The sequence below is a fragment of the Portunus trituberculatus genome, chromosome 50 (genome assembly GCF_017591435.1).
Source record: "Portunus trituberculatus isolate SZX2019 chromosome 50, ASM1759143v1, whole genome shotgun sequence".
NCBI lineage: Eukaryota > Metazoa > Arthropoda > Malacostraca > Decapoda > Portunidae > Portunus > Portunus trituberculatus.
This window is the reverse complement of record NC_059304.1, coordinates 11,603,893-11,618,892: the sequence shown is the minus strand read 5'-3', so window position 1 is coordinate 11,618,892 and position 15,000 is coordinate 11,603,893. Positions and strand designations below refer to the sequence as shown.

At 42.5% G+C, this 15,000-nt stretch overlaps 1 protein-coding gene across 9 annotated transcripts in view; it reads right to left on the bottom strand.

The window, feature by feature from the left end:
• The window catches only part of LOC123499497 (F-box/LRR-repeat protein 2-like), a 64,360-nt gene that overhangs the window by 1,920 nt on the left and 47,440 nt on the right, over window positions 1-15,000 (bottom strand). For 8 of the 9 annotated variants that reach the window (XM_045247536.1, XM_045247527.1, XM_045247528.1 and 5 more), the window contains 8 exons: window positions 5,382-5,581; window positions 4,937-5,093; window positions 4,423-4,540; window positions 3,312-3,472; window positions 1,860-1,965; window positions 1,247-1,413; window positions 585-787; window positions 1-209 (listed from right to left, as the gene is read on the bottom strand). The exon at window positions 1-209 is cut by the window's left edge and continues 7 nt beyond it. In XM_045247536.1, the coding sequence (XP_045103471.1) occupies window positions 1-209; window positions 585-787; window positions 1,247-1,413; window positions 1,860-1,965; window positions 3,312-3,472; window positions 4,423-4,540; window positions 4,937-5,093; window positions 5,382-5,581 (1,321 nt within the window). Of the gene's footprint in view, window positions 210-584; window positions 788-1,246; window positions 1,414-1,859; window positions 1,966-3,311; window positions 3,473-4,422; window positions 4,541-4,936; window positions 5,094-5,381; window positions 5,582-6,821; window positions 7,613-15,000 lie in introns of those variants that run through there. The other variant, XM_045247534.1, reaches the window with a different exon arrangement.

The window sequence follows — 15,000 nt, the reverse complement described above, 5'->3', positions numbered from 1 at the left end:
CGAGGCACTTCAGTCTGAGGCAACGAACTCTCATGGTGTCAATGGCTTTCTGGCTCTTATCGGAGAAGCGCAGACTGTCGGGATCCCAGGACATCTCCAGACGCTCGAGGTTCTGGGCGTAGTTGGCGAAGTTATCAAGGAGACCGTCAACATGTATCTTACCCATGAGACGGTAGGAGAGGGCCTCAGACAACCCCAGACGGAGAATCCTGAATGAGGGACACTGATTGGTTTCGAACTTAGAGGGACGATGATGATTATGGTGATGACTTGGAGAAGGGAGATGAAAGGAGTAATGAGAAGAAATATTATGATGATTAAGATGATGATTTGAAGAAGAGAGATGAAAGAAATAAAAAAAGAGCGATGATTAAAGGATAAAACGACAATTATGGAGAAAAAAAAATAAACAACGATGAGAGAAAGAACACAATTAAGTAAACGAAAGAAAAATTATAAGGAAAGAGAGCTGATGGAATGACCAGATAGATTTCTTATCCCTTCCAACGTGAAAGAAGGTAGAGGGGATTTAAGAAGAAGGAAGATACATACACACGCGTCTTGCATATGTGGGCGAGACTCACATAATGTTCTTCAGGGCGGGCATAACGTTGCTGCAAAGGGAGTCGGTGCACTGCGGGATGCCGGACAACACGAGGCCTCGCAGGTTGGAACCGTAACGAGCCAGGAACTTGTACAGTGCCTCCTCCGTCAGGTTGTCACACAGGTCCAGGTCGAGAGCGATGAGGTTCTTGACGTTGCCTCGCTCCGTCCACGCCTTCAGTACCTGTGGGAGGAGGTTCGTGAGAAGAGAAGAGATGTACCGTAACTCAGAATAACGGAAAGGGAAAAGAAACATAAAAACAGAAAACGGGGTGGGATAAACCAATAAAAAACGAAGATAACAATGATAGAATGAGAAGAAAATACGAAGTGGATGACAAAAAAAAAAAAAGAGACAATAAAAAAAAGCTATGCGAAGGAAGATATACTGACGGAAATGGAAAGAATAGTGATAAAGAGAAAAAAATATGCAGTACATAGACTAACTGATTGACTGAACCGCAAAAACTGAAACATATGGCAACGTTGAGAACAGAAATAAGAGAAAGATAAACATTGGAAAAAAAATACAACGAAATGAACACAAAGACTGACTAATCGATTAAACCACAAGAACTAGATCACATGAGAGGAGAACAAGAAATTAAGGAATATGAGACAGTCGCGCCCTTTTATCTCTTACAGCATCAGTGAATCCGTCAAGCTGGCCAGCACTGAGCCACCGCAGGGAGGGGATACGCGTCAGCAGGTCAACGAGGCAGTCAGTGGAGATGTCCGTTGCAGTCACATCCAGCTCCTGCACAGCGGACTTTTCCCACTCGGCGGCCATTACCTGGTCGTTCTGCAGACCTAGGGAGGGAAGCCTGGGGTGGTCAGAGGCTCAGGAAAAATTCTGAGGATAATATTACGCTGGTGAGATAATGGATGGATGATTTAGGGGAAGATAGGATGGTTTCTGGAGAATTTAGGTGAAGTTGGGGTGTTTTCCTTCATGATTTAGATAGTAGAGGAAGGTGTGTTTTCTAGGGAATAAGTCAGGGAGAGTCTATGATTTTAGAAGTAATTTCAGGAAATGTGATCCTTTCTTGGGCAATGATTTATAGAAAGGCCCCTCAATTATTATTTCTTTTATTTATTGGGGGGAAGTGATTTAGAAGAAGATAAAATTTTGGTAGTTTTGTCATCTTTAAAGCTTCATGTTGATAGAAAGGCTTAACTCCGACGCCTGCATCGCTATTTGCACCATTCCCATTGCTACATATTCGTCAAGCACAATGCAACGCCACGCCACTCACTGCACTGCTGCATCAGGAGACACTTGAGCTTCTTGCATCGACTCAGCAGGATCTTGAGGGACGAGCCGTTCACTTTGGCGCAGAAGTTCACGGCCAAACACTCGAGCTGCGGAGGAATGAGGCACTTAAGTGATATGAGTCGAGTTAAATGATACGTCGAGAATACATGTCTGGCTACCTCTTCGTAATTTTTCGTTGCGTTCACTACAGTGCAACAAACAAGGAGACTAGATTTAGCTGGTTTATATCTCTCTCTCTCTCCTTTCACGTTATCAAGGAGACGAGGAGACGTAGTTGGCGTTGTATTTCTCTCCCTCCACGTTATGTTCCTGTCGCCTTCACTGCAGTTCAGCAAATGAGGAGACGATGCAGGTGTTGAAGGAAAAAAATAGTATCATACACACAAAAAGGAAAAAAACAACAACAACGGAAGATAGGATTGATAAAAATGATTAGTAAAAACAAAAATAGTAAAAAATTAAATAAGAGTGATAGGAACATGTAAAACTAAGTGATAGTGAAATATTTAAAACCGACTGATAGAGACGAAAAAGTGAAAAAAAAGTGAGACGAACGAAAAAAAAAAAAGTATTAACAATTGGAAATGTAGCGAAGCGTTTGTTGACTCTGGCGCGTGTCTGATTTATAACCAGCAGATGTGTATATTTGTGAGTATTATGACAACCACACCTGCCTCTGTGATGCGTGACGTGACTGTTATTGGGATTCTGCTCAGTGTGTACTGTCATAATTTGTGGCTCGCTAGCATGCTACACACGTGGGTAAACAATAACAGCATGTATAGTTGTGAGGATTTATAGGTTCTCTCTCTCTCTCTCTCTGAAAATCACATCGATAGTTTAGTTTCGCATTTTGATTCGTTTCTTCTTAATTTCTTGGTTATTCCTTAAGATTCTCGGTTGTAGGATATGTAGAAAACACGCTCGACTCACAATCGAGAGGCCCGGGTTCGAGTCCCGGTAAGCGGCGAGGCAAATGGGCAAGCCTCTTAATGTGTGGCCCCTGTTCACCTAGCAGTAAATACGGGTATACGGGATGTAACTCGAGGGGTTGTGGCCTCGCTTTCCCGGTGTGTGGAGTGTGTTGTGGTCTCAGTCTTATCCGAAGATCGGTCTATGAGCTCTGAGCTCGCTCCGTAATGGGGAAGACTGGCTGGGTGACCAGCAGGCGACCGAGGTGAATTACACACACACACACACACACACACACACACACACACACACACACACACACACACACTCACTCACTCACTCACTCACTCACTCACTCACTCACTCACTCACTCTCTCTCTCTCTCTCTCTCTCTCTCTCTCTCTCTCTCTCTCTCTCTCTCTCTCTCTCTCTCTCTCTCTCTCTCTCTCTCTCTCTCTCTCTCTCTCTCTCTCTCTCTCTCTCTCTCTCTCTCTCTCTCTCTCTCTCTCTCTCTCTCACCTGGATGCAGTTGGAGCTGAAGGCCTCAATGTGCGAGTCGTCAACGAAGTTAATGCCGTACAGATTCACCACCTTCAGATTGGGAGTGGCAGACTTCAGCTTGTGCACGTTGATCACCTCGTAGATCTCTTCCTCCTCCTCGTCCGCCTTCTCATACGTGCCTGCCGGGGGAGTGAGAGTGATAGCGTCAAACTGTGTATTACCAGAAGAACCTTGTCGAATAGAAAATAATATTGTGTTCCTTTTATTTATTCATTTGTCCTTATTCTTTACTTCTAGAGCCTTGTAAGGGTCACTGTTTACTGTAGACTTTCAGTGGAAGGGAAGAGATGGTTTTGATTATTTGTAAAGATTTCTTCGTTTGATCTACTTTAAACATTTCGTAGTGGTAGGTATTTTGAATTTTCTTTAGGGTAATTTCATGATTCCAGTGATAGTTTAACAAGGAATTGCATTGACCTTATCTTTTACATTTAAGTGGCTGTAATGAATACTTTTTTTTTCTTGAATTGTTCTTGTGGTTCTAATGATAGTTTAGCAAGGATTATGTACCGTTAAGAGAAAATATGAAAACAACTGCCAGTCATCTCAGTGTCATTTTAAAGTAGCCCTGATGTGAGCGTCCAAGAATATAACCCTTAATGTTTTCATCAATAGAGAGTCAGGCAGGATCCACCATAGCGTGACGTCCTCAATTTGGCCTTAATGTGTTAGTCGATGGAGGCTCGCTCACTTCTCCCTTTTAGGTCACCTCTTCCACCCCTATACCTCCACTGCCTGTCCTCAGCCTTCATCCTGGTCATGTTATCTCGCTTCTCCTTACCACACCACACCATTCCCTCCTTTATCTTCCCTTTTAGCTCACCTCTTCCACTCCTATACCTACATTACTGACTTATTCCCCTTCCTGATCATTCTTTCTCTCCATTCAATATACTCTCCTTTATCTTCCAGCGCCACGCCCATTCACGCCCATCCGCCCTATTCTTCCTCAGCATCCACGTTATACATCCTTCATGGACTCTATCTTCCCACGCCACACCCCATGCACATCCTTCCCGCGTCCACCTCCTCAACAACTTCTCGATCCCAGCCACTCTCCGCCACTCACCCACGAGATGCAACACCTCGAGGCCGTTGATGAAGTTGTAGATCTTGCGCATGAAACCCTCCATGAAGATGACCTCAGACAGACAAATGCACATCGTTCGCAGCCTGGTCGGAAACGCCTGCAGGAAAGATGAAAAGTCAGAATTTTGAGGTAGTACATAAAGCTTTTTACTTCCATTCACCTCTATTTTGTCCATCAATATTCTTAATATTTCGTTCCTTTTTCTGATAAGGTTTGAAACTCCCGGTCTGTTTCTGTATTTCCCGCTACCTATTACTTAAACTCTTTCAAAATCGAAGTTTCAAGATACTTATCCTCAAACTTTCGATATAATCCATTTGACTGTTCTCTTTATGGGACTAGGAACTCAGTGGGTCTTTTTTCCGTTTCCTTTTCGTCACTCTAGGTCAGAGATCTTATATATAAAAAAAGATCACTTCAGGGGTAAATCAGTCATATATACTGAGGGTGAGATGGGACAGCGGTGTGATAGTGGGCGATGGACGAGGCTCACCTGCATGTCGTTGAAGTCGTGGAGCTGCATGGCGGTGGAAAAGTCAAGGATCATGCTGGTGAGGTTGGGACACTTGGCGGCCAGCTCGTGCAGCACCGGGTGGGTGATCACGTCCATGGGCATCTCCAGGTGGCGCAGCGAGGCGCCGAACCGTGCGCTGCTCAGCGTATAGATGTGCGGGAGAAAGAAAGTTTGGTGAAAATACTTTGTCATCAATATGAATTAGCGTCATATGGTGAAGTGACGGGATGAATCTAATTTATGTCGACGATAACGAAATTGAAATATGATAATGATACAGTGATTAAAATATATTTTTTGAAGGTACTGCTTTTTAGTATGCTTTATTGTAAAAGCGACTCTTGGTGAGGTTAGAGATGTTGACAAGGTAAGGACGAATAACTGTGTCTGTGGCAGCGCCTTCACCATGGAGTGTGTCACTCACCCGATAAGGTAGAGCAGCGTGTCGATGCTGCTGACGCACAATCCCTGGCGGTCAGGCCGGAAGGACACGGAGTCCCACAGCTGGGTGTTGTAGGAGATGGTGCGCCACCGCTTGCACACGAAGGCATTGTTGATGATCTCCCGGTGCGACAGATACGAGAAGATCCTCAGTAGAACCTTGTCCGGCAGCTTGTCGATGGTCTGCCGGGAAAAGGAAGAAGTTAGTGCAGGTCTGACTGAGAATGAAGAGGTGAAAATATCACGCGAGGAATAGAGATGATATTAAAGGAACATAATATGAAAGTAACAAATAAATGGCTAGTTAACATATAAAAGGGATTTGATTGATAATACAGATAGACGGTGATGAAAATATAAACTAACAATAAATTGGTAATAAGCAGGAAATAAATAACATGAACAGATAATAGGAAATGAAAGGAATCGCTGCAAGTGACCTTTAGATGACCTCGTCACGTAAAGGGAAGAAAGATGGAATTCAATACACATTTACTAAAAGTGGATTGAACATTGTTAAACGGACATGTATCTGCAACTCAGACTGAAAAGACCTGAACATTACTGCCTCACAATCCTGCCTCCCCTCCCCCGACACACATGCTTCTTCCCTGTACTTCTTTAAAGGTCTTTCTTCGGTTATATTGTGAAAAATAAGAAAGAAATCTGTTGAAAGTAAGTGACGTTTCTGCAATATTTCGTAATTTTCCCTACTTTCACTAACAACTTCATTGGATATTTTTCAAACAACGAAATTTTACCTCACTAATTCCCTAAAGGTATCAGAAAAAAGAGTGTAGTTTTGTCTGCGTGCACACTTGCCTCAACGTGTTACTGTGCGTTAATGATGCCGCGTCACTTTCCCCGCGGCTGCTCAAGCGACAAGCGCAACGGCAACAGGTATTGTCTTTGGTGGCCACAGTGTTCAGTAAGTGACACCAGCTCTACGTGTCTAGTAAAGTTAAAAAGAAAAAAAAAATATCGCAATAAAAACATAAGCACGAAAGTTATTTTACTACATACTGTACGAGAATCTTTAAACAGTTTACGAATCCTACGGAAAAAAAAAAGACATAACGAAAAATTCTAATAAAGATAAAATAAATAGTCACGAAAGCAACAAAATATCAACAATGAAAATACATAAATCCGTTAGAAATACAAATAAATAGAGATAAAACACAAAATACGAATTAAATACATAAAACAAGTGTAAATACAACTACAATACCAACACACGAACAATACACACACCACCCACGCAACGAGCAACGAGACGGAAAGAGAGAGAGAGAGAGAGAGAGAGAGAGAGTGAAAGTGGAAGAATGAAGCGTTACGAGCAGCGGTTGTGAGGGCGCGAGGTAAGTGATGCACGGCGGCGGCACAAGATCAGGGCGGCAACACGCTTGGGAAGGACAAACACCGTGCTGAAGGAGGAGGTCTCGTCATCGAAGTCACCGAGGAATACGGCGTCAGTAGTGAGCTGCGTCCACGCCTGCATGCTGCCGCCCTGCGTTCACCCTGCTTGTCAAGGCGCGGCTGTTTGCTTCTCGGGGTGAAGTGTGTGGCTGTTTGGACCGCTGTGTTCGTGGAGGTTGAGTGAGGTTGATTGTTATATTGGATTTTGCGCCGTTGGTTTTCTCATATAGTTTTAATTGATTACTTTCTTACTTTCTTATCTTCTTCCAGGCATAAAAGGTTGCCAGTTAAGGTTATTTTCTATACGTACTTTCTATCTGCCGTAAGATTTTCCTTATGTGTTGTGTTTCTTATGCATTTGTAGCCTCTGACCAGACTCACGTACACATTATCCTTGTCAGCAATGGTCTGCGTGACACTGCTGGACGGTCCTGTTCTCGGTAATCATTCACACTTAACAACAAATGCACACACTCTTGAAGGATTCCGTATGTCCTCTTTTTTTTTTTTTTCATGCAATAAACTCGTATTGGACGCACAAAGGCTCACCAGGCAGTGCAGAGAAAGTTGTGTGAGTATCAAGGCGGGTTCTGTGTGTTCCTGTCAGACACTCAGACACTCAGACCCTGATCGGTCTGGGTACCTTGTCACACCCTGCTATCTGGGAGCCCCTGTCTGTGGGCCGCAGCTTTCCATTATAAGCAGCAATGATGAATGTTTCTGATTCTTTCGTATATTTTATTGCTAAAACAATCTTTTTTCTTTTCTCCTATTATTTACCTATTTTTGTCACTCTTAAAGCTTTAAAACAAATGAAGAGGCAAATAAATATACTACTATTTGAAGATATAAATCACTTTGTACTCTTAAAACTTTTCAACAAACTGCCTCAGAAAAGAAAATTAGTTTACTCATCTCATATTTCTCATAAGAAACAATATCTTTCACCTTATCACGGCTAAAACTTTTCCCCAATAAATCCACTTCAGGAATAAAAGCCAGCTTATTATGCATCTGAAGAAAAGATGGAGGAGGAAGATGCGTATTGTGGAGGAGGAGGAGGAAGAATACTTTGGTGGAGGAAGAGCAGGGAGAAGGAGGAAGAGGCATACATTGATGGAGGATGTTCAAGAAGGAGAAGCAGCCACACTTTTGTGGTTGAGGTAATAGGAGGAGGAGGCATACTTTGGAGGTACAGGGAGGAGGATGAGAAGGAGGAGGCTTCCGGGAGGTGCAGGGGTGAACGGGGAGGGTCGCGTGCCAACCACTGCTGCAGCCAAGCTTATCATCACCCACTGCTTGTCTTTCCTCCTTCCTTCGTCTGTTTTCTTTTGTTTACAACCGTCGAGTGTGTTGCTATAGTCATCCCGCTCGTGACGTGAACGGTACACAGTCATCGCGGTACTGTTACACTCTCTCTCTCTCTCTCTCTCTCTCTCTCTCTCTCTCTCTCTGCAGTACCATGTAATCCATAGACACACGAAAAAAAAAAATGCAGTTATAGTTATGTATTTCGCCTATTTACAGTATGCATTTACTTCCATAGAGATTTCATTTACTTATTTAAACACTTATTCATTGACTTATTCATTCCTTCCTTCATTTATTTATTGCCCTAATTCAGTAATTTCACTGTTCTACTTTTACCTGAAGTTCAGAACACCAGCCATTAAATATCTGGAATAAAATAGGTTCTTGACATAAGTTTCTTGGATTTGAATTATTTTTACATCATATTACAAGGAGGTTTGAGATGGCTGAGCAAGCACTTCAGAGGCCTGGCATCTGATCGAACCTCATACAGATCCCTCAGTGACAGCCACTTTCTCTAAACATCTGCCTCTTCTTCCTGTGCTCTCTCACCTCTAGGAACCGGTTATACAGTTCTTCAGTGACTTCTTGCCTTTTACTTAAATTTCAGTGTGTTATTTTCCTTCTTTCTTTAATTTTTATGGTGATTTATTAACTTGTGAACGTTCCAAAGCGAGATTCGAACATATGTGAGGTGTTTTTAAAGTGCAAGGTTTATATCAAACACTATGCCATCTATCTAACCACCGCTTGTTTTGAATGTGACATGTGTGAGATGTGCGAACGGTGAGGTAAGGCAGGATGAGATTTAGGACAGGTAAACCAGATGACGACGTGAGATGGGAAGTTTTGCAGGGAAGACTACATTATACAGCACACATTCAGAAATGCTTTGCTCTCTCATCAACTACGATTGTTTTTAAAGGCCACATAGATGATTAGTTGGATTCTAAAGTGTTTATCCTTTTAGAATTGTAAGTCTTGTTAATCTGTCACTACAATCATAAGCACAGCCTTAAAAACCAGTATAACTTCAACTAGAGGTCTTTGAAAGTAGTGGAATTGCCGCGCAGAAATGTATGAGTTTCTTTGTCCTGCAGTGGAATCATACATTGAGGTTACCGATGAGGGAAAAAGGAGGTCAGAGGATTGGCGGCGTGTCAGTAGCCAAAGTCAGCAGTGTGGTGGTGGTGGTGGTGGTGGTGGTAGTTTCAGTTCGAATACGTTTTTCCCTCACTATTTATTTCTTCTTTTCTTTCATAATGTAAGTAATACACTCGCTCTATTTTTTAACTCTCTCTCTCTCTCTCTCTCTCTCTCTCTCTCTCTCTCTCTCTCTCTCTCTCTCTCTCTCTCTCTCTCTCTCTCTCTCTCTCTCTCTCTCTCTCTCTCTCTCTCTCTCTCTCTCTCTCTCTCTCTCTCACATACATCAGACAATCACACTTCCTGACGCACCCACCTAGAGACACCACATCACCTCTCCCTGAATTTATACAAGCACTCAAACACACACACACGAACAAACATAACCCACCAACCTTCCATCCCCAACACACACACACACACACACACACACACACACACACACACACACACACACACACACACACACACACACACATACACATATACTCTCAACAACCACCATCATCACCACCACCACTATCACCACCACAACCACCGTCACCTCTTCTCCTCCTCGTCAGAAGTTCTGCCTGAGTCACACGAGGGTTTAAATATACTTCCACTGGGACTCCACCTTGGCCCGGCCCGCGTGAGGAGGAAGGAAGAGTTTGGCAATTCGTCACTGTTCTGTTTTTTGAAGTGGGACTAAAGTTGGAGAAGAAATCGCGCGTGTGTTTAATTGATTTTTCTAAAGTTGTTCTTATTGTAGTATTTATATTTTCAGTTATATTGGTAAGTAATTTTTTTTCTTTCTTCTACGTTATTCAGGTGTTATTTCTTCCGGTTTCGGTGTTTTGTTATATTTTCCGGTTTTGTTTTGTTTTGTTTTGTTTTGTTTTGTTTTGTTTTGTCTTTTTTTCGGTTCATTTAGGTATTTTATTTTTTTGTTTGTCAGTGTGTTCTTGTGTGTCTCTGTACTTGTCTATCTCTGTCTATATATCAGTCTGTTTTGTCTATCCAGATGTTTGTATATGTATAATGTGTCTCTTTTTCTTTCCTCTCTCTCTCTCTCTCTCTCTCTCTCTCTCTCTCTCTCTCTCTCTCTCTCTCTCTCTTGTTCCCTGTTTCTTTTTTTTTCTTATTTGTTCAGCGCTTTTCTTTCCTTATTTTTTCATCTGGAATTCTGGATGTCATGATCTTTTTTTTTCTATTGTTTCTGGTTTCGCCTTTCTCTTTTCTTTCATTGATATACTTTCTTTCTCACTTTCATATTCTCCTTTTCTTTCTTTTCTTTTTTTTTCGTTCCTTTTCCTTTTTGTATTTTCTTTCAGTTCTCTATCTCAGTACTTCTTCATTTTTACTTGAATATTATAAGTTAAACGTTTAAAGACATCATAATGTAATTTTTTTTTTTTTTCGGTGGGGTTAATAGTTGTTTTCACAGTAATAGTGATTGGTGGTATTATTTGAGATTGATGTAATGATTGTTTGTTTGTTTGTGTGTGTGTGTGTGTGTGTGTGTGTGTGTGTGTGTGATCATGGCAGCCATCTCTTAGCAGCTGGCCGCCGCCCACTCCCTGCCTCACCGGCGCCTGACTCCTGCGACAGATGGATGAGGGCGGTGGAGAGGCCAAGCAGGGCATTGAGGGCAGGGAAAGGACAGCGGAGTTCCGGGAAGGGATAGGAGTGTGAGATGAGGAAAGGTGAGGGTGAGTGTAGGTGAGTTTTGTGTTGACCAGATGAAAAAACAGATATCCAATAGGTTTCCGGTTACACGCTAACGGGAAGTACGTATGCACATGCTAGTAAGATGTCAATAAGATTATCAATACGTCGTAATTAAGAACGATGCAGTAGCGGTGTAAAAGGCGCATAGTTTCAGAGACCGCAAGCAGACATACCAGCGCACTGCCTGCAAATAAGCGGTCACTCTTCACGCACGAAGCACCGTTAATGAGATATGGTACCAAACAGGTCTATGTGAATGAAGTTAACGGTCTTGTATGAGTGTATTGCGAGCATCAGTCATATCCGGCGACTCTGTATAGATCAGGTCACAGGCAGGAACATGAGGAGCATTTCCTTTTCCTCACAACGACCTTGCATCCTCCACACACTGTTCTTCCTCCTTCACCACCACCATCGCATCTTTAATCACTCTCGCACCATCTCAGGTAACCATTCCAGAGGGCCACTATCACTATTTCCAAAGGCAGTCACGCGGTCTTCTCTCACTCCCATAATTCCCTCATAGCAGGCCATCTTCCACCGGCCTCGACATGACCGCACCGCCCTCCACTGCCCTCCACCGTCCCCGTGCCAAACTGCCTGGCTCTGGACGCTACAGTTTCCACTCATCCATGTCACATTAGCCAAAGGGGTGGTGAAGGGTGGGAAGCGTGAAGGACTAAATCCCTAGTGACGCAGGAAGTGTTATCAGAGGCATGTTGCGGCTCTAGAGGAAGAAACGCCCGTCTCTCCATGCCTTCCGCGCCTCACGAGCAGCGGCGCGCCCACCAGCAAGTGCCCGACTGAAAGGAGAGTCGTCAGCGCCCTTGCTCATCAGGACCAGAGAGTTTTTGTGCCTCACCTGATGGGCTGCCTCCCCCGCGTGGGCGTAGCGAGGGCTCCCTCCACCCTCACCACCCTCACCGACCACTTCCCGCCCTTGCCCCACCCTCAGTGCACAGCTGAGGCGACTCCCCCCAACCTCTCCCCACAACTCAGTCTGCCACATTGCCGTTTGTCTTCTTACCCATACATAACGTTATCTCCACCTTCAACTCCCCTAACTCATCTAATTTCTAGCGACCTGGCACTGCTTGCGTTGGCTGAGTGGTATATGGTGGCAGTAGGGGTAGAAGTAGTGGAAGTAATAGTAGTAGTAGTAGTAGTAGGAGGAGGAGGAGGAGGAGGAGGAGAGTAGTAGTAGTAGTAGTAGTAGTAGTAGTAGTAGTAGTAGCAGTTGTTGCTGTTATGATAGTATTTCTTTGAATATTTTCGAGCATTGGTTTGTTGAAGTGTGATTGTCTTCCTTTCTTGCCAGTTCCGGGTTCAGGGAGCAGTTGGTTGGTGGGGATAAGTCTTCGTCGGTACCACCCTACATCCCTCTGACTCTATAGATGACTTCGTAAGAGGCAACAAGTCGGCTGCGATTAGTTCTTCCTTTTGTTCCTTGGTGGTGGTCTTCCTCCTCCTTCATGTCACCAGCCTCTCGTTGTGTCGTCTGTCTATTTTCCTCGCCAAGCTTGCACCTCCCGGACGGTGCCGCGCCAAGAAAAACAAATTCTTTTTTCATGGAAAGTATTGATCAGAGAGGATGATTAGTTACAACGAGAGCGAGCGAGAGGAGGAAGAGGAAAAAGAGAAGGAAGAGGAGGAGGAGGAGAAACAGGAGAAGGAGGAGAAGGAAAAGGAGAAGGGTGGGAGAGGAGGAGGAGGAGGAGAAAAAAATAATAAACAGCATTACTCTTGTAGGTTCTTACAAGCTTTTTATGAATCATAGTATCTAGCATAAAGTAGGAGAAATAGGATGACGAAAGATAATGGCTCCTCCCTCCCACCACTACCTGCAGGGAAGGTTGTTGTTAGTTTAGTGGAGAACAGATAGATAGATAGATAGATAGATAAATAGATAGATAGATAGATTGATAGATAAATTGATTGATTGATTGATTGATACATAGAAAAATAGATAGATTGATTGACTAATATTTTATTCATCACAACAAATGCATAGAATGAATAGGACAATAATGATTTTGGCTCGAATATAATAACCTATTTTGTTATTGACAGGTAAGTAAAAAATAATAGAAGAAATAAATAGAAAAAAAAATAACCTATGTTGCCAATACAATTTAAACCGAAAATGCACGAGAGGATGGAAAGATATCTAAATGAAAAAAAAAAAATAATAATAATAATGATAATAAATAAATAAATAAAAAACTAACACATGACCAGTATGACACAAGAACCAGCACCCAGTCAACATCCAGCCACCTGTTACTCCTCCACACAGCTGCTGCAAGACACTGATGGCGGCACACTGTTGCGTCCCCAGCCCTCAGCCCTCGCGTCCCCTGTCCTCATGCTCCACGTCCTTCCTCGCCTCCTCTTCCCTTCTGGTCTCCCTTTTCACGCCTCCCCTCCACGGTCACTGGCCCCAAGAGTTCCTAAAGTGTACCATTGAAGGACCTACACGTGTCTGCCAAAGTTCCTTACCAATGACCTTCGCTTCTCTGGTTAGTGTCTCTCCATTCACCATTTCTTCCTTTCCTCTCCTTCTTCTCTTACATTTTAATTTCACTTTTCTATTCATGTACTTTCTCTTCAGTTCATTTTCTTCCTTTCCTCTACATTTTTCTTTCCTTCTTCCCTTTCTTTCCTTTCTATCACATTTCATCCCATTTTGTCACTTTTCTTTCTTTTCAATTATCTATTAGTTATTTCTTTTTCTCCTACCTCCATTCATCTTTATCTTGCAGTTTCCCTTCTTTCTTTCCTTCATTTTTCTTCCTTTCATTTTCTCCTCTCCCTCTTCTTAAACTCCTTTCTCATTTCCATTTATCTTTTTCTTCTCCACAACTACTCCTTAATAAGTCTCTTTCATATTCTCTTTACCTTCTCTTTTTTCATCTCTTTCCTTTCCTATTGTTAATCTTTCCTCACAAGTCTTCAAAATGCACCGTTCACCACTAACTGAATATGTCTATCATCGTGTTTACGCAATGATTCAAACACTTCGCTTCCTTCTTTCTTCCTTGATTTACTCCTAATTTTCTTCTTCTCCAGCTTCTCTTATAAACTTACATTACTTAGCATTTTCACCATTAATTGCTTAAGGATATGTATGATATTTTTTTAGTTTAAGGTTTATTGTATGTATTTGTTATTTATCAGGTGTCTAGAAATCTATTAATCATTCTAATAAAGTAAAAATCAAGTCTCTAAGCGTTTCCTTTCATTATTACTTTTCATATATTTTTTTTTTTCTTTTCTTTTCTTTCATTTTCAGTATAGTACCGTAACCCTGATAAAAACCTTTCATAATCTGTACACCGATCTTTAAACATTTCAACAATACTCATAAAACACACACAACTAACCCTTCATTTTCTTCCATCCAGGCAAATCTGCTTCTTCCTTCCTTCAGCAAATGTACCCTGGCATCATTCTCCCTTCCCCTTCCTTGCAAGTCTACCTTAGCATCCCCCTTCGTCCTCTCCACTTCCTGATACCTTCCCCTGGCATCTCTTCTCTATTGCAATCTACTCTGGCACCCTCCCTCTGGCACTCACCACTGACACCATTTCCTCTGACACTTTCCCTCCCTCTCCATTACATTGCCTCACTCACCATTACTTTGTTTTCTACCTTAGGCCAGAATCTTCGTCACGTCAGACCTATCACTATCAGATTATGTCTTAAGCTCTCTTTGGAATGTGACAACGATGCAGCGCCGAGTAGTGACACATGTCTAATGTTTTTGTGTCTTTCTCCAAGGACAAAGAGCATAAGGGAAGCTGCAAGAAGCCCAGTAGGTTAACTCTTTATAAATTTGTCTGATATTCTTTTGATGCTCTTTATTGAATCGATGCCAACAAGCGGATTCTTAACACTTCATGGGAATAAAACACTGATTTTATATTTTTTTTCTTAAATATCTACACTTTTAATCAAGTCTGAAATCAATTTTTCTTATGTTGCTTAAAGTTGATTACCTCGAGATTAAAGTTATGATT